This window comes from Anomaloglossus baeobatrachus, chromosome 4 (assembly GCF_048569485.1).
Source record: "Anomaloglossus baeobatrachus isolate aAnoBae1 chromosome 4, aAnoBae1.hap1, whole genome shotgun sequence".
Taxonomy (NCBI): Eukaryota; Metazoa; Chordata; class Amphibia; order Anura; family Aromobatidae; genus Anomaloglossus; species Anomaloglossus baeobatrachus.
In genome coordinates this window covers 656,818,181-656,845,073 of record NC_134356.1, presented here as the reverse complement: position 1 = coordinate 656,845,073, position 26,893 = coordinate 656,818,181, and the positions used below count along the sequence as shown (strand labels likewise).

Below are 26,893 nucleotides of genomic sequence, written 5' to 3'. Positions count from 1 at the left end.
GATATAGGGGGATATATGGAGTAATAGGAGAAGATATAGGGAGGATATATGGAGTAATAGGAGGAGATATAGGGAGGATATATGGAGTAATAGGAGGAGATATAGGGAAGGATATATGGAGTAATAGGAGGAGATATAGAGAGGATATATGGAGTAATAGGAGGAGATATAGGGGAGGATATATGGAGTAATAGGAGGGGATATAGGGAGGATATATGGAGTAATAGGAGGGGATATAGGGAGGATATATGAAGTAATAGGAGGGGATATAGGGAGGATATATGGAGTAATAGGAGGGGATATAGGGAGGATATATGGAGTAATAGGAGGGGATATAGGGAGGATATATGGAGTAATAGGAGGGGATATAGGGAGGATATATGAAGTAATAGGATGGGATATAGGAGAGGATAGATGGAGTAATAGGAGGAGATATAGGGGAGGATATATGGAGTAATAGGAGGAGGTATAGGAGAGGATATAGGGAGGATATATGAAGTAATAGGAGGAGATATAGGGAGGATATATGGAGTAATAGGAGGGGATATAGGGAGGATATATGGAGTAATAGGAGGGGATATAGGGAGGATATATGGAGTAATAGGAGGGGATATAGGGAGGATATATGAAGTAATAGGATGGGATATAGGAGAGGATATATAGAGGATATATGGAATAGGAGGAGATATAGGAGAGGATATATGGAGTAATAGGAGGGGATATAGGGAGGATATATGAAGTAATAGGAGGAGATATAGGGAGGATATATGGAGTAATAGGAGGGGATATAGGGAGGATATATGGAGTAATAGGAGGAGATATAGGGAGGATATATGGAGTAATAGGAGGGGATATAGGGAGGATATATGGAGTAATAGGAGGAGATATAGGGAGGATATATGGAGTAATAGGAGGAGATATAGGGAGGATATATGGAGTAATTGTAGGAGATATAGGGAGGATATATGGAGTAATAGGAGGAGATATAGGGAGGATATACAGTCAGGGCCAGAAATATTTGGACAGTGACACAAGTTTTGTTATTTTAGCTGTTTACAAAAACATGTTCAGAAATACAATTATATATATAATATGGGCTGAAAGTGCACACTCCCAGCTGCAATATGAGAGTTTTCACATCCAAATCGGAGAAAGGGTTTAGGAATCATAGCTCTGTAATGCATAGCCTCCTCTTTTTCAAGGGACCAAAAGTAATTGGACAAGGGACTCTAAGGGCTGCAATTAACTCTGAAGGCGTCTCCCTCGTTAAACTGTAATCAATGAAGTAGTTAAAAGGTCTGGGGTTGATTACAGGTGTGTGGTTTTGCATTTGGAAGCTGTTGCTGTGACCAGACAACATGCGGTCTAAGGAACTCTCAATTGAGGTGAAGCAGAACATCCTGAGGCTGGAAAAAAAGGAAAAAATCCATCAGAGAGATAGCAGACATGCTTGGAGTAGCAAAATCAACAGTCGGGTACATTCTGAGAAAAAAGGAATTGACTGGTGAGCTTGGGAACTCAAAAAGGCCTGGGCGTCCACAGATGACAACAGTGGTGGATGATCGCTGCATACTTTCTTTGGTGAAGAACCCGTTCACAACATCAACTGAAGTCCAGAACACTCTCAGTGAAGTAGGTGTATCTGTCTCTAAGTCAATAGTAAAGAGAAGACTCCATGAAAGTAAATACAAAGGGTTCACATCTAGATGCAAACCATTCATCAATTCCAAAAATAGACAGGCCAGAGTTAAATTTGCTGAAAAACACCTCATGAAGCCAGCTCCGTTCTGGAAAAGTATTCTATGGACAGATGAGACCAAGATCAACCTGTACCAGAATGATGGGAAGAAAAAAGTTTGGAGAAGAAAGGGAACATGATCCAAGGCACACCACATCCTCTGTAAAACATGGTGGAGGCAACGTGATGGCATGGGCATGCATGGCTTTCAATGGCACTGGGTCACTTGTGTTTATTGATGACATAACAGCAGACAAGAGTAGTCGGATGAATTCTGAAGTGTACCGGGATATACATTCAGCCCAGATTCAGCCAAATGCCGCAAAGTTGATCGGACGGCGCTTCATAGTACAGATGGACAATGACCCCAAGCATACAGCCAAAGCTACCCAGGAGTTCATGAGTGCAAAAAAGTGGAACATTCTGCAATGGCCAAGTCAATCACCAGATCTTAACCCAATTGAGCATGCATTTCACTTGCTCAAATCCAGACTTAAGACGGAAAGACCCAAAAACAAGCAAGACCTGAAGGCTGCGGCTGTAAAGGCCTGGCAAAGCATTAAGAAGGAGGAAAACCAGCGTTTGGTGATGTCCATGGGTTCCAGACTTAAGGCAGTGATTACCTCCAAAGGATTCGCAACAAAATATTGAAAATAAAAATATTTTGTTTGGGTTTGGTTTATTTGTCCAATTACTTTTGACCTCCTAAAATGTGGAGTGTTTGTAAAGAAATGTGTACAATTCCTACAATTTCTATCAGATATTTTTGTTCAAACCTTCAAATTAAACGTTACAATCTGCACTTGAATTCTGTTGTAGAGGTTTCATTTCAAATCCAATGTGGTGGCATGCAGAGCCCAACTCGCGAGAATTGTGTCACTGTCCAAATATTTCTGGACCTAACTGTATGGAGTAATAGGAGGAGATATAGGGAGGATATATGGAGTAATAGGAGGAGATATAGGGAGGATATATGGAGTAATAGGAGGAGATATAGGGAGGATATATGGAGTAATAGGAGGAGATATAGGGAGGATATATGGAGTAATAGGAGGAGATATAGGGAGGATATATGGAGTAATAGGAGGAGATATGGGGAGGATATATGGAGTAATAGGAGGAGATATAGGGGAGGATATATGGAGTAATAGGAGGAGATATAGGGGAGGATATATGGAGTAATAGGAGGAGATATAGGGAGGATATATGGAGTAATAGGAGGAGATATAGGGAGGATATATGGAGCAATAGGAGGAGATATAGGGAGGATATATGGAGTAATAGGAGGAGATATAGGGAGGATATATGGAGTAATAGGAGGAGATATGGGGAGGATATATGGAGTAATAGGAGGAGATATAGGGAGGATATATGGAGTAATAGGAGGAGATATAGGGAGGATATATGGAGTAATAGGAGGGGATATAGGGAGGATATATGGAGTAATAGGAGGAGATCTAGGGAGATATATGGAGTAATAGGAGGAGATATAGGGAGGATATATGGAGCAATAGGAGGAGATATAGGGAGGATATATGGAGTAATAGGAGGAGATATAGGGAGGATATATGGAGTAATAGGAGGAGATATGGGGAGGATATATGGAGTAATAGGAGGAGATATAGGGAGGATATATGGAGTAATAGGAGGAGATATAGGGAGGATATATGGAGTAATAGGAGGGGATATAGGGAGGATATATGGAGTAATAGGAGGAGATATAGGGAGGATATAGGAGTAATAAGATCAGCTGCTGTCATTCAGGTAACTCGCGGCCACCGCTGGATCCAGCGGTGGCCGCGGGTAACCTCAGTGACAGCAGCTGATCGCGCTACTCACCTCATTAGCTGCGTGGAGCTGACAGGAGCGGCGGTATATTCTGCTGCTCCTGTCACCTGCATGCAGCAGAGCTGGAAGCGACGCTGGAGGTCCGTGGATTACGCCGGACATGGAGGGCTTTGTCGGGGTTAATAAATTGGTGATGATGAGGGAATTTGTTTGTGTTTATTTCTAATAAATGATTTTTTCAGGTGTGTGTGTTTTTTAACTGTCACTTACAGATTAATCATGGAAGGTATCTCGGGGAGACGCCTGACATGATTAATCTAGGATTTAGTGGCAGCTATGGGCTGCCATTAACTCCTTATTACCCCGATTTGCCAACGCATCAGGGCAAATCGGGAAGAGCCGGGTACAGTCCCAGAACTGTCGCATCTAATGTATGCGGCAATTCTGGGCGGCTGCTGACTGATATTGTTAGGGTGGGGGGCTCCCCATAACATGGAGCTCCCCATCCTGAGAATACCAGCCTTCAGCCGTATGGCTTTATCTGGCTGGTATTAAAATGGGGGGGGGGGACCGCACGCCGTTTTTTTAATTATTTATTTATTTTACTGCACAGTATAGACACGCCCACCGGCTGCTGTGATTGGGTGCAGTGATACAGCTGGCACTCAGCGTGGTGGGCGTGTCTTACTGCAACCAATCACAGGCGCCGGTGGGGGGAGAAAGCAGGGAATATGAGATTGTTTAATGAGCGGCCGGCTTTTTCAAATTAGAAAAAGCCGCCGGAGCAGTGTGAATGCTGTGCAGCGCCGGTGATCGGGGATCGGTGAGTATGAGAGAGGGGGGGACACTTCAGTCACTCGGGTGATTAGCGGTCACCGGTGAATCATTCACAGGTGACCGCTAATCAGTACACGGCACAAAGACAGAGCCGCGGCATGACAATGAAGTCGGGTGAAGTTCACCCGAGTTCATTCTCATCCCGCTACTCTGTCTTCCGACATGTAGTAACGACATTTTGCATCACACACGTACATTTCACACGGACAACACACACACACGTCAGGTATTTCACTCACGCACACACGGACATTCCACACGCACATACGGCTAGCATACGGGATACACACGCAGGCCACACATACCATAAAAACGGACCTAAAAAACGGAAAACGGACCCGAAAAACGGCCCGTTTTACACGGACGTGGTTTTCACGGATGTGTGTTTCAGGCCTAAAATAGACCATCAATAAAAAAGTACTGGCAGAACCCTTTAGTTCTATAGTGTTATTCGTGTGAAAGGGTATTACATCCATAATAGGTAATTAAAGGGTGAGTCCCAACATAGAAAACCCGCAGCAGTAAAGAATCCAGGCTGTGGTGACGGGTAGGAGCGTTCCCTGGGTGTAGGACACTGTACACACCGCACACTGTCATCCTCAGCCGCGGCTTCTGGCTGAGACTCTGCAGCTCTGGACGAACTTTCACTTCCACAAAGTTCTCAGCGCCGCGCGTCTCAGCCAATCAGCGCGCTCCCCTCGCTGCCCCGCCCTCCTGTGGCTGCTGTGACGCGGAGCCCCGCCCTCGTGTCTGTCCGCTGACGCACTGGCCCCGCCCCTTCTCCTTATTGTGACGCTGCTGGGTCCTGCTGCTTAGTCACGGTGACTGCTCGGAGTATGGCGGGGGCGGAGGAGCGCAGCGCTCGGAGACGGTGAGAATCCGGGGCACGGGGGCCGGCAGGGACGGCTCAGCGAGGGGAAACCGGCCACAGAGCACAGTACAAGCTGTGAGAGGAGGAGGATTGTACGGGGGGCTGGTAGGAGAGGGCGGAAGTGGTGCACAGGGCAGCACTGGCAGGGCTCAGGGTGCCAGGTCACTTCTGGGAGGAGACAGGAACATATGGAGCCAGAGCCAGCACTCGGGGACCTGCTGCTGTCCCTAATGTTACTGTATACATGGCACTGCCAGGAGTAACTGTAGCGGGGCAGACTGGTAGGGGATGCTGGCAGTGCAGGAGTAACTGTAGAGGGGCACACTGGTAGGGGATGCTGGCAGTGCTGGAGTAACTGTAGAGGGGCACACTGGTAGGGGATGCTGGCACTGCCAGGAGTAGCTGTAGAGGGGCACACTGGTAGGGGATGCTGGCACTGCCAGGAGTAACTGTAGAGGGGCACACTGGTAGGGGATGCTGGCACTGCCAGGAGTAGCTGTAGAGGGGCAGACTGGTAGGGGATGCTGGCACTGCCAGGAGTAACTGTAGAGGCGCACACTGGTAGGGGATACTGGCAGTGCAGGAGTAACTGTAGAGGGGCACACTGGTAGGGGATGCTGGCACTGCCAGGAGTAACTGTAGAGGGGCACACTGGTAGGGGATGCTGGCAGTGCAGGAGTAACTGTAGAGGGGCACACTGGTAGGGGATGCTGGCATTGCCAGGAGTAACTGTAGAGGGGCAGACTGGTAGGGGATGCTGGCACTGCCAGGAGTAACTGTAGCGGGGCAGACTGGTAGGGGATGCTGGCAGTGCCAGGAGTAACTGTAGCGGGGCAGACTGGTAGGGGATGCTGGCACTGCCAGGAGTAACTGTAGAGGGGCAGACTGGTAGGGGATGCTGGCACTGCCAGGAGTAACTGTAGAGGGGCACGCTGGTAGGGGATACTGGCAGTGCAGGAGTAACTGTAGAGGGGCAGACTGGTAGGGGATGCTGGCAGTGCAGGAGTAACTGTAGACAGAGGGTCACACTGGTAGGGGATGCTGGAAGTGCTGGAGTAACTGTAGAGGGGCACACTGGTAGGCGATGATGGCAGTGCAGGAGTAACTGTAGAGGGTCACACTGGTAGGGGATGCTGGCAGTGCCAGGAGTAACTGTAGAGGGGCACACTGGTAGGATATTTTGGCAGTGCCTGGGATAACTGTAGAGGGACAGACGGGTAGGGGAATGCTGGTAGTGCCAGGAATAACAATTGAGGCAGACTGGTAGGATATGCTGGTTGATAATAGATAGGAGGTAGGGTTGACAATAGAGGGGCAGACTGATGGGAGATGCTGATGGCAGTGCCAGGGGTGATACCAGTCTGGCAGGTAGCAGGTGGCACAGTCCTTAGCAGCTTCTGGACTGGTTATAGGTGAGGTGGGGGGGGGGAAGGTTCGGGCAGTCAGAGGCTGATGCTGGGGGGATGTTCGGGGCCTGAGCTGTGGGAGAAGAATCAGATGCTGCCCATAAGTTAACATGGCAGGTGTGATGAATGCCAAGCCCTCCGCCTGTGAAACGCCAGCACTGGGGGCGCCATGCAGCGCAGATTACCCCCTACCATAGTAGAGCAGGAGACTCCTCCTAGCGGGCGGCTGTGCCACCTACCGCGGGCACTAGGGTTATACTTCCTTCCCTAGCTTTAGAATCCCGATTGGTGTCTGCTGCCCACCGGAGTGCTGCAGCCTGTCCTGGGCACGGGGGGCTGCAGCCTTTTGTGGGGGGCTTCAGCCTATCCTGGGGGAAGGGCTGCAGCCTGTCCTGGGTGTTTTGGGGGGCTGCAGCCTGTCCTGGGGGGGGAGGGCTGCAGCCTGTCCTGGGGGGGGAGGGCTGCAGCCTGTCCTGGGGGGGGAGGGCTGCAGCCTGTCCTGGGGGGGGAGGGCTGCAGCCTGTCCTGGGGGGGGAGGGCTGCAGCCTGTCCTGGGCGCGCAGGGGTGTGCACCCTCCCCACAGATCTGTGCCGGGCAGCGGGCATGTGCTGGTATCGGTGATACTGCTGGTGCCCTGGACAGGGAGCTCCCTATGCCGCCTGCACCCCCGTATCTTATGCCAGCCTTAAAGGGGATCCCTTGAGGCTTTATATCCCTGTATGTAAGATCTCTGCTTGCTCTCTGTCACCTTGTATAATACTGAGGCCGGGCTCGGGGGTCTTATGCCCCTTATGATTTGGATTCGGATGGGGTGGTGGGGGCTTTTTGATATAAATGTTGGAATTTGTCACAAGGAAGTTGAGATCTTAAAAATGGTAAAACACGGAAATGTGAACAGTAATGGAGTCGCAGAAGTTTTGCTCCTACACAGATTGGTATCTGGTAAAGTGGCAGGATAAGCGGCCGCCGCCTGAACCGCTCATCTCCTCTGGAGGTAAATGAACTATATGGCAGGACCTATAGGGTAAATGCTTTTCTATAAAGGTTGCACCCTGTGGCCGGACAAGGTTCACGCTCCACAGAGGTGCGGTGACATGGCAGAATTGCAGCAATTTGTGTTATGACTGTCACCTGGCGGCCATCACAAAGTCCTGGGGAGACGGCAGATGTAGCAGAGGTGAGCGGGTGCAGGGAGACTGCAGAGGAAGCGGGGGAGACTTTGCCACCTGCGGAGATAAGTCACACAAGCACGAAAGGGAAAGTCCTCGGGTGTGTGACCGAGGAGGGGGGACTCTGGTTCTAGTGTGGCTGATAACAGAGGACAATAGACTTCTGGGGCATATACCATGGGGTATATACTAATTTATTTTATTTATTTTAATTTCAGGTATCAAACGAAGAATGAACTAGACGGCGCGCTCGGGGACTTTCTTTAGCTGGATTTTGCAGCGCCATAAGTGAAGGCAGTTTGCTATGGATTCCGGCTTTCCCAGCACAATGTCCAGGGCGTCCAGCTGTGATCTGCGGAACGGTGGCCGGGACCGGATGGAGTAACTTCTTTCATTTTGGGTGATACATTTTGTAATTGCGTTTTGTAACCCCCGAGGCTGAAACCTTCCGGACGAGGAGTTTTTAGCTTCTTTTCTCAAGCGGAACCAATTTCTTTCCTTCTCCTCATCCCCCTGGATAATGTGCCACTAAGGAGCGTTTGGGGATGTATGCCACCGAGTGCCAGGCTGAAGTGACGCCCTCACACACCAATGGCAATCGCCAGTTCCATTACTCGCTGGCGGACCACACGAACCAGGCCTTCCAGATCATGAACGAGCTGAGACTGGGGCAGCAGCTGTGCGACGTGACGCTGCGGGTCAAGTACAATGAGATCCAGGCGGACTTCGTGGCCCATAAAATCGTCCTGGCGTCCAGCAGCCCCGTCTTCAGAGCCATGTTTACCAACGGGCTCAGGGAGTGCGGCATGGAGACTGTGCCCATTGAAGGCATCCACCCCAAGGTGATGGAACGGCTACTGGAGTTCGCCTACACGGCCAGCATCTCAGTGGGGGAAAAGTGCGTCATCCATGTGATGAACGGGGCGGTCATGTACCAGATGGACAGTGTGGTCAAGGCCTGCTGTGACTTCCTCATCCAGCAACTGGACCCAAGCAATGCCATTGGGATCGCAAGTTTTGCCGAGCAGATCGGGTGTCAAGAGCTGCACGAGAAGGCGCGGGAGTATATATACATGCACTTTGGAGAGGTAAGGCGACATGCCGCGGTGCTCCACTATTCACAGCCACTGCCTTCCAGACCAGAGGATCAAAGGGCTCCCAAATGCTATTATTCAAGAGGGGCTATATCATTCGGATTCTAAGCCCCTCGGCTCGCTCCGCCGGGGCCGTGCCGCTGGGCTCGCTCCGCCGGGGCCGTGCCGCTGGGCTCGCTCCGCCGGGGCCGTGCCGCTGGGCTCGCTCCGCCGGGGCCGTGCCGCTGGGCTCGCTCCGCCGGGGCCGTGCCGCTGGGCTCGCTCCGCCGGGGCCGTGCCGCTGGGCTCGCTCCGCCGGGGCCGTGCCGCTGGGCTCGCTCCACGGAGGGTCCTGGGAAACTAACACCTGTTCCCAATGTCAGGAGGCGCAATATTCTCTGACTTGGAGGGTTTTGTGAAAGTACCATGTATCCTCCACAATGACTGAATCAGCGACTGACGGAGGAACTGACTGTGCGGTCACCAGACTGACGGCCTGGCTGTAATAGATAATATATATTAGTAGTTAACCCCTTCATAACCAGGCCTTCAAGGGGTTGTCAGACTTCCACATTTTTTTTGCAAATGTTAGCTAATCTAAATTGGAGCGATGACTACTTTTTTTTTTTTTTTTTTTTGTCAACGGATGAGGATGTTAGTTTTTTGTGCACACAAACTACAACCAAAACTGCACCTTGTCACAGAGAGCCTGGAAATTAAAAAAAACACTTGTAATGTAGGTGCGTTTTTGATGCATTTTTGGTCCGTTTTTGTTGTTGCGTTTTTTAAAAGAGAAACAAAATATGGTAGGATATAATAATTGATAGCTGGGTAGAAAAAATAAAGAATAGCTGGATAGCTAGATGGATGGATGGAGAGAGAGATAATAAAAACATATAGATTACATAAGAAAGAACAGAATACATAGAAAGATATAACAGAATACCTTGATGGAGGGATAGCCATCTTGGCTAGCTTTTTTTTTTTTTTTGGGGGGGGGGGGAAGAAAAAATGATGTGGGGTCCCCTCCTTTTTCATATCCAGCACAGGAACAGCTGCAGGCTGCAACCCTCAGCTGTCTGCTGTACCTTGTAAAGCTGTAGGGGGGAAAAAGCGCAATAGGGTCTTACCCGGTATGAGGGTAGAGAGACAGAAAGAGATACACTGCTGTACCTTGACTGGTTATGAAAAATAGAGGGATCCCACACTATTTAAAAAAAAAAAAAAAAGTTTTTATTTATTTTTTATAATTAATGCGGGGCCCCCCCATTTTTCTAAAACCAGCCAAGGTACAGCAGACAACTGGGGGCTGATATTATTAGGGTTTGAAGGGCCATTGTTATTTGGCCCTTTCCAGCTTAACAATAGCAGCTCACAGCCGCCCCTGAAGTAGCGCATACATAAGATGCGCTAATTCTGGCGCTGGATCCAGCTCTACCCAAATGCCCTGGTGCTGTGGCAATCAGGTTAAAGGCAGCCCATAGCTGCCACTAAGCCCTAGGTTAGTGATGTCAAACAGCCAAAAAATCCTTTATTTGAAATAAAATAAAGCCCCCTCTTTCATAACTTTATTAACCCCCAAACACCCCTCTAGGACCGAAGTAATCCACACGAGGTCCCATGGCGATTCAGCTCTGCCATATCCCTGTCCTGTCACAGCGAGCGGCCATACAGCATGACTGCCAGCTGTGAGTGCATACAGAGCCGCAGCGATCAGAATAAACTGGGGTGAACCCCTGACTTCACAGCTACGGGTCCTGCAATACGGCAGACAGTGATGTGGTGCGTTCACTGCTGTGAGGATCAGGCCGCTACTGAAGTGTGCTGTACTGTATGAAGTAGACACGCCCACCGACGTCTGTGATTGGTTGCAGTCAGACGTGGTCCCATGCTGAGTGACAGCTGTCTGACTGCAACCAATCACAGATGGGGGGAGGAGTGAATATGTATGAGGCTAATGAGCGGGTCCGGGAGAAGATGAGAGGCTGTGAGAGCAGTGCGACAGCCGGTGATCCGGCATTGATTTTGTCATTCTGGAACTAAGTTGTTGAGTTGCGTTTTTGTTGACAAAACCGCGGGTAAAACGTATGGAAAACGCACTAATTTGGTAGCGTGCGTTTTTCCTTGCGTTTTTGATGCCTTCATTGATTTCAATGGGTGACAAATGACAAAAACGCAAGAAAGAATGAACATGTTGCTTCTTTTTTGTCACGAACTTTTGTCAAAAAATCCGCTGACAAACTGCAACGTGCGCCCAGCAAATCTGACTTCTCATAGACATTGCTGGGAAGACAAATGTCAGAAAGTTCTGACAACAAAACTGCAGCCAAAAACGCAACAAAAAACTCAGCGTGTGCATGTAGCCTTAAAGGGCATGTCTGTAGAGTCCCCTGCTCAGGTCCGGCCTCTCTTGGTTCATGCGCCCTCATGGTTTTAGTTTGGTCGGCCATTATGAGGGTCTTGTTATACTATTGGTCCCTGTTGGATCACCTGCAGCAGGTCTTATCGGGGGTCACATAACACCAGACTTAGATAAAAGAATCCAAATTGGCCATATGGTGTCAGTACGAAGAACCCACCACCGGGAAGGTGAGTAATGCGGCAATAACGGGGCTCAGCTGCAGTACCGGGCGTGCCAGGCATAAGAGGGGCGCCATTTCTAGGGGAAACCACCTGTACAGGGAAGTAGTCGGCAGATGAGTGTATGCAGCTTGTAATTGGGGCTATAAACCCGAGATGTTGCACTTGGCGCAGATTGTATTTGCAAAGCACAAACAGAAACTGGGTTAATGATCTGGGTCCTTTTATGGTTACCTGGTAAGAAGGGACCTCGACCCTCCAGACGGTGCAAAACTACAACTCCCAGCATTCCTGTGGGTCGGGGGTCCATGCTGATGATGTTTTTAAACAACTAGAAACCCACAATTTATAGTGTCAACAGCTGGAAACGAGATGAGTATGACCAACTGTGAGCATCATATGCAGTGTTACTCTACAGGAAATGTTGACTTGATACTGATTGAGCTACATCCTGTATTATACTCCAGAGCTGCACTCACTATTCTGCTGGTGCAGTCACTGTGTACATACATTACATTACTTGTCCTGTACTGATCCTGAGTTACATTCTGTATTCTACTCCAGAGCTGCACTCACTATTCTGCTGGTGCAGTCACTGTGTCCATCTGTCTGGAGATGGCGCTCCGTTGCTGTAACGCTCCTTCGAGGTCTCGTATTTCTTTCCAAGAACTGGAAATAGAAAGTTTGCCGCGTTCTTATCGGAGCTGTGTAATGTGATCGCGCTCGTGTCTCGTTCTGCTGGTTTCTCGCTCTACATTCCTCTTGCGTCTTGAGGCCGGAGGATTGTGTACGAACATTGTTTTCTTAATTACCAGTTACCTGCTTAATTACACAGACCCAACCGGATGAAGGTCAACATAATAAGCAGTGACTTGCGGATGCCTCCTAGATATGGCGGTATTCTACATCATTACATCCCTTACCTGTCCTATATAATTTTGCTCCAATCTGAGGTTTCATCCAATTGTGGCGAAACTACAACCCCTTTAATGACAAAGGCCTTCTGGGACTTGTAGTTTTCCTAATACAGTCGAGCCTCAGTTTGGAAGTTACTAAAGGAAAGAAAAAACCTTCTGGACCGTCTGGTGCCAAATATATTAGCACCAAACCTGACCCAAATCCTTCTGTTCTGGCATCCAACGCCTTTTTAATTTGGTAGAGAATGCGGGCAGGAAATAGAGTCCGGGCATACTGAACCCTCAGCTGCAAGGATCCCATCTGTAAACATTTCTGCTCACTGACAGGCCGGGGGTCATTGGAGAAATGGCGCCACTTTCACACGTAGGCCATGTCTGATATTGCAGGTTAATTCTAGTAAATGACAAACGTCGCAGGGATCAGAGTGCGGCTTCTGAGGATGAGTGGATGTGGTTTGGGCCCGGTTTTGTGTTGCTAATGATCTGTTTTCTCTGTCTGGAGCGTCCGATAATCCGGCAGCTTTCGACATAGGGTGATAATATGGTGTCAGTCATGGTCGGCAATAAGCGCAGTGAGATGTTTACTGCATAAGTCACACGTCCTTGTGTCTTGCTGAGTCACGGCCTCCTCCCGGGCAGGAATGTGCACTCTCGCCGGGGTCACTTATATAATGATTAGACCGGGAAAAACAGGACCGGCAGACGTGAGCTGCAGAGTCACGCTGCTCTGCGGTATTATATTACCCACCATGCCATTCTGCTCATCCTATAAAGGTCTGCCTAAAGGGGCAGTTAAATCGGGCCTCCATTTTTCGGACTCCGGCACTATATAATATTATTCAGGATTTCCACTGTATAGCACTATTACATAGGTATTAGTATTTCACTAATTTTGGTATTATGGCGGTATTGTTTAGGAAACCTGGCAGTATTATGGTGCTCAGGTTCTGTGTAGTGGTATTGTTCGAACCCTGTACTCTTCTCTGTATAGCACTGGTTACGTAGATATTAGTATTTCACTATTTTTAGTTTGGTATTATGGCGGTATTATTTAGGAAACATGGCGGTATTATGTTGCGCAGGCTCTAGATAGTGGTATTGTTCGATCCCTGTACTCTTCACTGTGTAACCCTGTTGTGCTCATATTTGCAATTCAATATTCTTTTAGTTTGGTATTGCGGTGATATTAGATGAGAACACATTATGGCGGTATTATTTATCTCAGGTACTATATAGTGATTATTATCCAAGCTCTGTATTCCTTCACTTTAAAACACTTTTATGTAATTATTAATAACTAGAAGGTGGCCCGATTCTACGCATCGGGTTTTCTAGAATTTACGTATTGTGTAGTTAATGTATGATTTTTGTTATAGATATAGATGTTGTTGTGTGTAGTTACCAAGTGTTTGTGTAGGGGGCTGTACATGTTCTGGGTGTTGTCTGGGTGTGGCGGGGGGTGAGAGCGGTGTTGTATGTGTGTTGCGTGTGTTGCGTTGTTTGTGGAGCGCTGTGTGTCTGTAGCGTTGTGTGTGTGTGTGTTGCGCGGTTTGTGTGGGTGTGGTGTGTTTTGGGGGGAGGTATGTTTTGTGCAATGTGTGTGTGTTGCGTGGTATGTGCGTATATTTATGTATGCCGCGGTGTTTGTGTTGAGTGTTGTGTGTGTGCAGCGTTGTCTGTGTGTGTCTGTGTACGGCGGTGCTTGTGGTTCCCAGTGTGTGTGTGTGTGTGTGTGTGTGTGTGTGTGTGTGTGTTGGGGGGAGGTGTGCACCTCCCATCGTGCTCCATCCCCCATGCTGCGCACCCCCCATCGTGTTCCATCCGCCATGCTGCGCACTCCCAAACGTGCTCCATCCGCCATGCTGCGCACTCCCAAACGTGCTCCATCCGCCATGCTGCGCACTCCCAAACGTGCTCCATCCGCCATGCTGCGCACTCCCAAACGTGCTCCATCCGCCATGCTGCGCACTCCCAAACGTGCTCCATCCGCCATGCTGCGCACTCCCAAACGTGCTCCATCCCCCATGCTGCGCACTCCCAAACGTGCTCCATCCGCCATGCTGCGCACTCCCAAACGTGCTCCATCCGCCATGCTGCGCACTCCCAAACGTGCTCCATCCGCCATGCTGCGCACTCCCAAACGTGCTCCATCCGCCATGCTGCGCACTCCCAAACGTGCTCCATCCCCCATGCTGCGCACTCCCAAACGTGCTCCATCCGCCATGCTGCGCACTCCCAAACGTGCTCCATCCGCCATGCTGCGCACTCCCAAACGTGCTCCATCCGCCATGCTGCGCACTCCCAAACGTGCTCCATCCGCCATGCTGCGCACTCCCAAACGTGCTCCATCCGCCATGCTGCGCACTCCCAAACGTGCTCCATCCGCCATGCTGCGCACTCCCAAACGTGCTCCATCCGCCATGCTGCGCACTCCCAAACGTGCTCCATCCGCCATGCTGCGCACTCCCAAACGTGCTCCATCCGCCATGCTGCGCACTCCCAAACGTGCTCCATCCGCCATGCTGCGCACTCCCAAACGTGCTCCATCCGCCATGCTGCACCAGCATCAGCCTCTCTCCTCCCAGCATCAGCCTCTCTCCTCCCAGCATCAGCCTCTCTCCTCCCAGCATCAGCCTCTCTCCTCCCAGCATCAGCCTCTCTCCTCCCAGCATCAGCCTCTCTCCTCCCAGCATCAGCCTCTCTCCTCCCAGCATCAGCCTCTCTCCTCCCAGCATCAGCCTCTCTCCTCCCAGCATCAGCCTCTCTCCTCCCAGCATCAGCCTCTCTCCTCCCAGCATCAGCCTCTCTCCTCCCAGCATCAGCCTCTCTCCTCCCAGCATCAGCCTCTCTCCTCCCAGCATCAGCCTCTCTCCTCCCAGCATCAGCCTCTCTCCTCCCAGCATCAGCCTCTCTCCTCCCAGCATCAGCCTCTCTCCTCCCAGCATCAGCCTCTCTCCTCCCAGCATCTCTCCTTCCAGCCTCTCTCCTTCCAGCCTCTCTCCTTCCAGCCTCTCTCCTTCCAGCCTCTCTCCTTCCAGCCTCTCTCCTTCCAGCCTCTCTCCTTCCAGCCTCTCTCCTCCCAGCCTTCCCCAGCATCAGCCTCTCTCCTCCCAGCCTTCCCCAGCATCAGCCTCTCTCCTTCCAGCCTTCCCCAGCATCAGCCTCTCTCCTCCCAGCCTCCCCCAGCATCAGCCTCTCTCCTTCCAGCCTCCCCCAGCATCAGCCTCTCTCCTTCCAGCCTCCCCCAGCATCAGCCTCCCTCTCCCAGCCTTCCCCAGGATCAGCCTCTCTCCTCCCAGCCTCCGTCCACCCAGCCTTCCCCAGCATCAGCTTTCCCCTCCCAGCCTCCCTCAGCATCAGCCTTCCCCAGCATCAGCCTCTCTCCTCCCAGCCTCAGCCTCTCTCCTTCCAGCCTCCCCCAGCATCAGCCTCTCTCCTTCCAGCCTCCCTCAGCATCAGCCTCTCCTTCCAGCCTCCCTCAGCATCAGCCTCCCCTTCCCAGCCTTCCCCAGGATCAGCCTCTCTCCTCCCAGCCTCCTTCCTCCCAGCCTCCCCCACCCAGCCTCCTTCAGCATCAGCCTTCCCCTCCCAGTCTCCCCCAGCATCAGCCTCCCCCTCCCAGCCTTCCCCAAGATCAGCCTCTCTGCTCCCAGCCTCCTCCAGCACGCCGTGCTCCTCTGCCGACACTCACACACCCGATCGCATACACTCACACACACCCGATCGCATACACTCACACACACCCGATCGCATACACTCACACACACCCGATCGCATACACTCACACACACACACATTGACGATATTGCACATACGCGCTCACTCACAACATCCGGAGATACCACATACTTCTGGCCATGTGATCCTCCGGCAGGTCCTGGAAGCTCACAACAGCACAGTATCGAGGCCGAGAAGCAAGCGATATCGCCGGATGCTGTGAGTGTGTGGATGCGTTGTGATGTGTGTGTGGGGTGTGTGTGAGGTGTGTGTGAGAGTGAGTGTGCTCTGATGTGTGTGTATGTGTGTGTGTGTGCTGTTATGTGTGTGCGTGTGGATCTTCCGCCGCTGCAGGACCTTGATGCGCTGGTAACTATGCTAGCATGGTTACCAACGTATCCCGTCCCCCGCTCGCACGGGAGCCCACACCAGCATACGGCGGCAAGGCCAGCAATGCGAGGGTAAGTGTCGGCTGGGTTGGCGGCGTACGCTGATGTGGGCTCCCGGGGGGGGTGGGAGTACAGTACTCACCTGGGAGTCGTGGCTCCGTGACCGTGTCAGTTCGGGGAATGCGCGGGGGGGGCCAGAGCTAGCGTGCATTGCGTGAGGGGGGCGGGGCGTGGCGTGGCCGAGTTGCCAATGCCTGCAGGGTGCCAGGGCGAGAGGCCAATCTGTGGGGGGGCGGAGCCTGGGCGAGCGGCTGGCCAATCCGTGTGGGGGGCGTAGCCTGGGCGAGCGGCCAATCCGTGTGGGGGGGCGGGGCCATGGCGAGCCCAGCGGCCAATCAGCTTTGTGTCACCGTAAGGACACAATTTTGGAGCATGACAGACAGACAGACAGAATTAAGGCTACTTTACACACTGCGATATCGGTCCCGATATCGCTAGTGTGGGTACCCGCCCCCATCTGTTGCGCGACACGGGCATATCGCTGCCCGTGCCGCACAACATCGCCCAGAGCCGTCACACATACTTACCTGTCCGGCGACATCGCTGTGACCGGCGAACCGCCTCCTTTCTAAGGGGGCGGTCCGTGCGGCGTGACAGCGACGTCACTGAAACGTCACTGAACCGCCGCCCAATAGCAGCGGAGGGGCGGAGATGAGCGGGACGTAACATCCCGCCCACCTCCTTCCTTCCGCATAGCGGCCGGGAGGCAGGTAAGGGGAGCTTCCTCGTTCCTGCGGCGTCACACGCAGCGATGTGTGCTGCCGCAGGAACGAGGAACAACCTCGTTACTGCTGCAGTAACGAGATTTGAGAATGGACCCCCATGTCGCCGATTAGCGATTTTGCACGTTTTTGCAACGATGCAAAATCGCTTATCGGTGTCACACGCAACGGCATCGCTAATGCGGCCGGATGTGCGTCACGAATTCCGTGACCCCAACGACTCCGCATTAGCGATGTCGCAGCGTGTAAAGCCCGCTTAAGGCAATTATATATATAGATTTACTATTTTTTTTTTAGTTTGGTATTATGGCAGTATTATTAAGGAAACATTATGGCGGTATTTTTTTCACGCATTATATAGTGATATTATCAAAGTTCTGCTCTTCACTTTAAAGCATTATGTAATTATTAGTATTTCATTATTTTTAGTTTGGTATTATGGCAGTATTAGGAAACATGGCAGTATTATTTATCTCAGGTACTATTTAGTGATATCACTTTAAAGCATTGTTATGTAATTATTAGTATTTCACCATTTTTATTTTGCTATTATGGGAGTACTATTTATGAAACGTGGTGGTGTTATTTTGCTCACTCATTGTATAGTGGTATAATCTGAGCGCTGGACCCTTCACTGCATATCATTGTTCCATAGATATCAGTTTTTCACTATTCTTCGGGGTTTTGGTATTACAGTGATATTTTTAAGGACTCATGTCAGTATTATTTTGTTCAGGCAGTATATGGTATTATCTGAGCATATTACTCTTCACTTTATGTAGGTATTTGTATTTCACTACTTTTGGTTTGGTATCATGGCAGTACTATTTATGAAACTTGGCGGTATTATTTTGCCCTCTCATTGTATAGTATACTTCATTGTTCTGTAGCTATTAGTTTTTCGCTTTGGTATTACACAGTGATACCATGACGGTATTATTATGCTCAGGCAGTACATAGTGGCTTGTTACTTTTCACACACACACACACACACACACACACACACACACACACACACACACACACACACACACACACACACACACACACACACACACACACACACACACACACACACGTATATATTTATGTGTGTATGTGTATATATATATATATATATATAATATATATATATATATATATATATATATATATATATATAGAATGTGTATGTATATATACATATGTATAATATATATATATATATATATATATATATTAGTAATTTGGTATTATGGTAGTATTATTTAGAAAACAATATGGCGGGTTTTTTTTTTTTTGTTTTCCTAATGACCTCCTTAATAGCAAAGACTAACAGATAAGTTACCACCCCTGAATGACACTACTGATCATGCTTGGTAGTTTCGATCCGCCATTGCCCATAATCTCCCACCACCTCCCCGTTCTCTCGTTGTAGTCCTCTTCTCACGGTCTTGTTCTCTCGCTCACACAGGTGTCCAAGCAAGAGGAGTTCTTCAACCTCTCCCGCTGTCAGCTGGTCAACCTCATCAGCCGGGACGACTTGAACGTGCGCTGCGAGTCCGAGGTCTTCCATGCTTGCATCAACTGGGTGAAGTACGACTGCGAGAGCCGGCGGCCCTACATTCAGGCGCTGCTGAAGGCGGTGCGCTGCCATTCACTGACCCCCAACTTCCTCCAACTGCAGCTCCAGCGGTGTGAGATCCTGCGGGGTGACACCCGCTGTCAGGACTACTTGTCTAAGATCTTCCAGGACCTCACTCTCCACAAGCTGACCCGACCTCAGGGCAGGAGTCCCAACGTCCCTCAGTTCATCTACGTGGCTGGAGGCTACTTCCGACAGTCCCTCAATTTCCTGGAGGCCTATAACCCCATGGAGGGCGAATGGCTCAGTTTGGCTCCCTTGGAGTTGCCGCGGAGTGGCCTCGCTGGTTGTGTCGTCGGGGGTTTATTTTACGCAGTTGGGGGCCGGAACAACGCGCCCGACTGCAACGAGGACTCCAATGCTCTGGACTGCTACAATCCAATGAACAACCAGTGGTCGCCGTGCGCCTCCATGAGCGTTCCCAGGAACAGGGTCGGCGCCGGTGTCATAGACGGACAGGTATACGCTGTCGGAGGGTCTCATGGCTGTCTTCACCACAACAGTGTAGAGAGGTGAGCGCAGTCTTTCTCCAGAACTCCTTAGGGGTGGAGGGGGGTGTGTGTGCGCTATTTTTGTCTTTCGGACACACAATTTTACTTTTTTTCCCAACCCCCCCCCCCCCCACTACCTCCTTTTGTAGACTGTTTGTACATATATAAAATATATATTATATATATTTCATATATGTGCAAACAGTCTACAAAAGGAGGTAATGGGGGGAGGGGGGGTTGGGGAAATAAGTAAAATTGTGTGTGTGTGTATATATATATATATATATATATATATATATATATATATATATATATATATATATATATATATATATATATATATATATATAATGTATGTATATGTTATTGTTATTGTTTTTTTCCTGTTTATAGACAAAATAAGGTGTTGGTTTTTCTTCATCGTTCCTTATGGGAGACCCAGACCATGGGTGTATAGCTTCTGCCTCCGGAGGACACACACAGTACTACACTAAAAAGTGTAGCTCCTCCCTCCGAGCATATACACCCCCTGGATAACCAAATCTAGCCAGTTCAATGCTTTGTGTTCAGGAGGCACACATCCACACATGCATTCTCATCTGATTTTTGATTTTAAAGAGTTTGAAGAAAAGCGGGTCCAAACCTGGACTCCTGGCATGTCCCTTCTCACCCCACTGTGTCGGCGGTGTTGTTAAGGTTGATTTCAAGGCTGGAGCCTTACATGCCGCGCTCCTTCACCATCCCTCGGGCTCTGGCTTGAAGTGGGAGCCAGCACGGTTCTCACTGCTTCGCAGGAGACCGGTCTCCATCCGCAGCCCTTTCAGGACCCAGCCGGACGGAGCACTCATCCCTCAGGGACCTGGCCCTGCGTCTCACAAGCTAAGTATTTGAGACGTTATTGAAGGGGGTCCTTTGTATCTTTATTGTTGGGGAGAGTGTGTCAGGTTACTTTGGTGACATTTCCGGCCGGTTCTCTGGTTTTCCCCTGAGAACCGCGCCGAGGGTGCCTGCTCGCCGGCCGCACTGTAAAATTTAGGCCCCGGCTTCGGCTGCGGCCTACTTTCGGTTTCACTGCCCCTGAATGTCAGTCAGGCAGAGGGACAGTGCGGCGCCGCCCACCGGCCGTTCAGCACAGGGGAGGACACTCCTCTCTGAGGAGATGTTTCCCTCCCCTGTATTTCTCCTTGGCCCTCCGGTTCCCGCTCTTGGACTAGGCCCCGCCCCCCCTCCTCACTCCGGCGCCATTTTATCAGTGTTCTCACACTGATCGGCGCTGGCTGCTGCATCTCTGCAACCTGTCTGGGGGTCCGAGCTGTGGGATCCGGAGGGCACACAAAACGGTCTGGTAAGCCACAACCTCTGGTTGTGGACTTTATTATACACTCTCTGGGGGTCATTCTGAAGGAGTGTGTTCTTTACTGCAGAGCCTCCACCTCAGCAGCATGTCTCACACTAGGAGCAAGGCTGCAAGGCTGTACTCAATATGCACTGCATGTAAGCTCGTACTGCCTGAACCGAGCACATATCCACATTGTGATGCCTGCTCTAACATGGTGGTGCCTCAGCCTGGAGTCTCCCAAGTGGTCCCTCCGGCTGCTCCGGCCCCGGTGGCTGAACCCCCGGCTTGGGTAGAATTGTTTTCTAAGTCTATCTCCCAGTCCTTGCCGACTCCATGGGACAGCTGTCCCGGACTCTGCTGAGCATGCAGCAGCCCCCTTCTCAGGGCGCCTCTGCTGCTTCGGCTCGCTCTGCAGAGCTCACAGAGGATTCTTCATCTGCTCCCAGACCCCGTCCTCCTAAAAGGAGACGCAGGGTCCCCTCTCCTTCCTCGTCCCGCGGCTCCGATTCACGAGCCGACTCGCAGGACGAGGAGGATGTCTTGACTGGGGGCTCGGACGCTACCTCCATGTGCCCCATTGATCTGACCGAGGGTGATGCGGATGTTAGTGATTTGATTGCGTCCATTAATTCTGTACTGGACCTCAATCCGCCAGTATCAGAGGAGCAACCCTCTCTGGCAGAAAAGCACCAGTTTACCTTGCCTAAGAGAACAAGGAGTGTGTTCTTTAACCACTCCAGTTTTCAAGCCACTGTGTCCAAGCCCAGAACCTGTCCTGACAAACGCTTCCCAAAGCGTGGTTCTGATGACCGTTTTTTCCTTTTCCACCAGAGGTGGTCAAGGAGTGGGCTCACTCACCAAAGGTAGACCCTCCGGTGTCTAGACTTTCAGCCCGGACAGTTGTATCTGTAGCTGATGGCACCTCCCTTAAGGATCCCACTGACCGCCAGGTTGACCTCCTGGCCAAGTCTGTCTATGAGGCGGCAGGGGCCTCGTTCTCCCCATCCTTTGCAGCAGTGTGGGCTCTCAAAGCCATCTCTGCTTCCCTAGAGGAGATGCATTCCCTCACTAGGGACTCTATGCCTGAATTGGTTGCCTTAACTTCCCAGGCTTCAGCCTTTTCAGCCTACGCCATGTCTGCCATGCTGGAGGCTTCTCACCGCACTGCGGTGGCCTCCGCTAATTCCCTCGCTATCCGCAGGATTTTGTGGCTGCGAGAGTGGAAGGCAGATGCTTCTTCAAAGAAGTACCTTGCTGGGCTCCCATTTGCCGGGTCCAGGCTGTTCGGTGAACAACTGGATGAAATTATTAAGGAGGTTACTGGCGGGAAGAGTACTTCCTTGCCACAGACTAAACCCAGGAAACCTGTCCAGGGCAGGAACCAGTCGAGGTTTCGTTCCTTTCGTTCCTCTAACTGGGCGGCCTCTAAGCCCTCGGCCTCGTCCACTAACTCAGCCAAGGACCAGAAGCCCACCTGGCGCAAGAAGCCGCGTCCACAAAGGTCCGCAGGAGCTGCTGCCACCAAGGCAGCCTCCTCTTGACTATCTGGCCGAGCCAGCAACGTCCTTGGTTGGTGGCAGGCTCTCCCACTTTGGCGACGTGTGGTTTCAACACGTCTCCGATCAGTGGGTGCGGGATATCATCTCCCACGACTACAGGATAGAGTTCTCTTCCAGCCCGCCAAACAGATTTTTTCTGTCAACTCCCCCCTGCTCCAAGGCCGCCGCCTTCTCTCAGGCCGTGGCATCCTTACAGGCCAACGGAGTAATTGTACCGGTTCCCGCCAGGGAACGGTTCAGATTTTTTTACTCAAATCTCTTCCTAGTCCCCAAAAAGGACGGTTCCTTCCGGCCCATCCTGGATCTCAAGCTTCTCAACAAGCATGTTCAGGTGCGGCATTTTCGCATGGAGTCTCTGCAATCAGTCATTGCCTCAATGACCCAAGGAGATTTCCTGGCATCCATCGACATCAGAGATGCCTATCTGCATGTGCCAATTGCAGTTTCACACCAGCGTTGGCTACGTTTTGCAATCGGAGAGGAACATTTCCAATTCGTGGCTCTCCCCTTCGGGTTAGCCACGGCCCCTCGAGTATTTACCAAGGTCATGGCAGCAGTGGTTGCGGTTCTGCACCTCCAGGGGTTGGCAGTGATTCCTTACTTGGACGACCTTCTTGTCAAGGCTTCATCCAGTGCAGACTGTCAGCGGAGTGTCTCGCTCACTCTTGCCACTCTTGTTCAATTCGGGTGGCTTGTCAATCTGCCCAAGTCCACTCTGACCCCGACCCAAAAACTGACGTACCTAGGGATGCAATTCGAGACTCTGCCGGCACTTGTGAAGCTGCCCTTAGTCAAACAGCAGTCCCTCCATCTGGCGGTGCGCTCTCTGTTGAGGCCCCGCCGTCATTCCATCAGGCACCTCATGCAGGTGCTGGGTCAGATGGTGGCGTCAATGGAAGCGGTTCCCTTTGCCCAGTTCCATCTGCGTCCTCTGCAGCTGGACATTCTCCGCTGTTGGGACAAGCGGACTTCTTCCTTGCACAAGTTGGTGGCTCTGTCGCCACAGACCAAGAGCTCTCTTCAGTGGTGCCTTCGGCCCCTCTCTCTGTCTCAGGGACGCTCCTTCCTGATCCCGTCCTGGGTGATTCTCACCACGGATGCCAGTCTATCCGGCTGGGGAGCAGTATTTCTCCACCACCGAGCACAGGGCACTTGGACTCCGTCCGAATCAGCCCTCTCGATCAATGTGCTGGAGATCAGAGCTGTGCTTCTAGCTCTCGTAGCCTTTCACCACCTGTTGGCGGGCAGGCATATTCGAGTCCAGTCAGACAACGCAACAGCGGTTGCCTACATCAATCACCAGGGCGGGACACGCAGCCACCTGGCAATGTTGGAGGTTCAACGCATCCTTCAGTGGACGGAGGACTCCAAGTCCACCATATCCGCAGTCCACATCCCAGGCGTAGAAAACTGGGAGGCAGATTATCTCAGCCGTCAAACCGTGGACAGCGGCGAGTGGGCTCTGCATCCGGCAGTGTTCCGGTCGATCTGCCGCAAGTGGGGCACTCCGGAAGTGGATCTAATGGCATCCCGGCACAACAACAAGGTCCCGGTTTACGTGGCTCGCTCCCACGATCCTCAGGCCTTTGCAGCGGACGCGCTGGTTCAGGATTGGTCCCAGTTCCGTCTGTCTTACGTGTTTCCCCCTCTAGTTCTCTTGCCCAGAGTCCTGCGCAAGATCAGAATGCAGGGCTGTCGAGTCATCCTCATTGCCCCGGACTGGCCCAGGCAAGCTTGGTACCCAGACCTACTCCGTCTGTCCGTAGAGGTGCCGTGGCATCTCCCGGACCGCCCAGACCTTCTCTCACAAGGTCCGTTTTTCCGCCAGAATTCTGCAGCTCTCAGATTGACGGCGTGGCTCTTGAGTCCTGGATCCTGACGGCTTCCGGCATTCCTCCTGAAGTCATCTCCACTATGACTCCGGCTTGGAAGTCTTCCTCGGCCAAGATTTACCACAGGACTTGGAGAATTTTCCTGTCCTGGTGTCGTTCTTCCGGGCATGCCCCTTGGCCTTTTTCCTTGCCGACCATCCTGTCCTTTCTACAGTTCGGTCTGCAGCTAGGACTATCCCTCAATTCCCTTAAGGGACAGGTCTCGGCTCTGTCAGTGTTGTTCCAGCGGCGTATCGCCCGACTGGTCCAGGTGCGCACCTTCATGCAGGGCGCATCTCACATCATTCCACCTTACCGGCGGCCTTTGGATCCCTGGGACCTTAATCTGGTCCTCACGGCCTTACAGAAACCCCCCTTTGAGCCTCTTAGGGAGGTTTCTTTGTTTCGACTTTCACAGAAGGTCATTTTTCTGGTGACCATAACTTCTCTCAGGAGAGTCTCTGATTTGGCTGCGCTCTCTTCGGAGTCACCTTTTTTGGTTTTTCACCAAGACAAGGTGGTTCTCCGTCTGACTCCGGACTTTCTCCCTAAGGTGGTGTCTCCTTTCCACCTTAACCAGGACATTTCATTGCCTTCCTTTTGTCCGGCTCCTGTGCATCGCTTTGAGAAAGCGTTGCATACTTTAGATCTGGTGCGGGCGCTCCGGATCTATGTGTCGCGCACCGCTGTTCTTAGGCGGTGCACCTCTCTTTTTGTGCTGACCACAGGTCAGCGCAAGGGTCTCTCTGCTTCTAAACCGACCCTAGCTCGCTGGATTAGGTCGGCCATATCCGATGCCTACCAGTGCACTCAGGTGCCTCCCCCGCCGGGGATCAAGGCGCATTCGACCAGAGCTGTCGGTGCCTCTTAGGCTTTCAGGCCCAGGCTACGGCTCAGCAGGTCTGTCAGGCTGCCACTTGGTCTAGTCTGCACACCTTTTCGAAGCACTACCAAGTGCATGCTCATGCTTCGGCAGATGCGAGCTTGGGCAGACGCATCCTTTAGGCGGCTGTCGCCCATTTGTGAAGTTAGGTTTTGCCTACTTCTCTGTTTTCTGTTTATTTCCCACCCATGGACTGCTTTGAGACGTCCCATGGTCTGGGTCTCCCATAAGGAACGATGAAGAAAAAGAGAATTTTGTTTACTTACCGTAAATTCTTTTTCTTATAGTTCCGACATGGGAGACCCAGCACCCTCCCTGTTGCCTGTTGGCAGTTTTCTTGTTCCGTGTGTTTTCACCGGCTGTTGTTGTAGACAGAGGTTCCGGTTGTTCCGGGTTTTGCTCTATCTCTACTTGTGGGTGGATGTCCTCCTTCAGCTTTTGCACTAAACTGGCTAGATTTGGTTATCCAGGGGGTGTATATGCTCGGAGGGAGGAGCTACACTTTTTAGTGTAGTACTTTGTGTGTCCTCCGGAGGCAGAAGCTATACACCCATGGTCTGGGTCTCCCATGTCGGAACTATAAGAAAAAGAATTTACGGTAAGTAAACAAAATTCTCTTTTTTTTTATTTGTTTTTTTTCTATTATAATTTATTATTATTATTATTATTATTATTATTATTATTATTATTAGAAAATAAGACTCATCCTGCAAAAGTCAAAGCTAATTAAACCACTTTGGGGTACAGATAACTCATTGTTTTATTTTGTATTAATATTTTTTTTTTTTTTGGGTGGGGGGAAAGTAATTCCAGCATTAGTTGTTTTTGTTTTTTACTTAACTGAATTTTTAAGTAAAATAAAAACAAACGTTTTTTGCCTTTTACTACACACAGGCATTTTTTATTAATTATTTGCACCATGGCATCTGACTGATTCCCCCTGATCTCTTATTGTCTATCAACGGTGAATAATAATAATAATTAATAATAATTTTATATTACCTTTTTTCTTCTCCTCCCCCTTTTTTCTTCTCCTCCCCCTTTTTTCTTCTCCTCCCCCTTTTTTTCTTCTCCTCCCCCTTTTTTTCTTCTCCTCCCCCTTTTTTTCTTCTCCTCCCCCTTTTTTTCTTCTCCTCCCCCTTTTTTTCTTCTCCTCCCCCTTTTTTTCTTCTCCTCCCCCTTTTTTTCTTCTCCTCCCCCTTTTTTTCTTCTCCTCCCCCTTTTTTTCTTCTCCTCCCCCTTTTTTTCTTCTCCTCCCCCTTTTTTTCTTCTCCTCCCCCTTTTTTTCTTCTCCTCCCCCTTTTTTTCTTCTCCTCCCCCTTTTTTTCTTCTCCTCCCCCTTTTTTTCTTCTCCTCCCCCTTTTTTTCTTCTCCTCCCCCTTTTTTTCTTCTCCTCCCCCTTTTTTTCTTCTCCTCCCCCTTTTTTTCTTCCCCTCCCCCTTTTTTTCTTCCCCTCCCCCTTTTTTTCTTCCCCTCCCCCTTTTTTTCTTCTCCTCCCCCTTTTTTTCTTCTCCTCCCCTGTACATTGTATGGTAAGGTGAATAGTGTCAATCAAAATTTATAACTCGTCCCACAATAAAAAAAAAAAACAAGCTCTGATCTGATTCCAGGGATGGAAAAATAAAAAGTTATGACTATAGGAAAAAGGGGAGTAGAAAAATTAAAGTGCAGAAAAAAAATGAAGAAACCTCTGTGTTCTGAAATGGTTAAGCTCCTTGGTCATCATTGACCATCCTCAGGGAGATGGATTCCCTGGTGGGGGCTGCGCAGGATCTATGGAGGCAACAATTCAATATCCCGGGAAAGTGTGAAAGGAGACGAGACGTAACCTGTGCACGTGCCGCCTTGTTACACGACC

At 50.5% G+C, this 26,893-nt stretch overlaps 1 protein-coding gene across 2 annotated transcripts in view; it reads left to right on the top strand.

Moving 5' to 3' along the window:
* Nucleotides 1-26,893, top strand: part of KEAP1 (kelch like ECH associated protein 1) — a 70,933-nt gene that overhangs the window by 25,787 nt on the left and 18,253 nt on the right. Inside the window, exons 1-3 of one of the 2 annotated variants that reach the window (XM_075346510.1) lie at nucleotides 5,152-5,234; nucleotides 8,029-8,898; nucleotides 18,722-19,404. In XM_075346510.1, the coding sequence (XP_075202625.1) occupies nucleotides 8,356-8,898; nucleotides 18,722-19,404 (1,226 nt within the window). In that variant the 5' untranslated portion in view covers nucleotides 5,152-5,234; nucleotides 8,029-8,355. Of the gene's footprint in view, nucleotides 1-5,151; nucleotides 5,235-8,028; nucleotides 8,899-18,721; nucleotides 19,405-26,893 lie in introns of those variants that run through there. The other variant, XM_075346511.1, reaches the window with a different exon arrangement.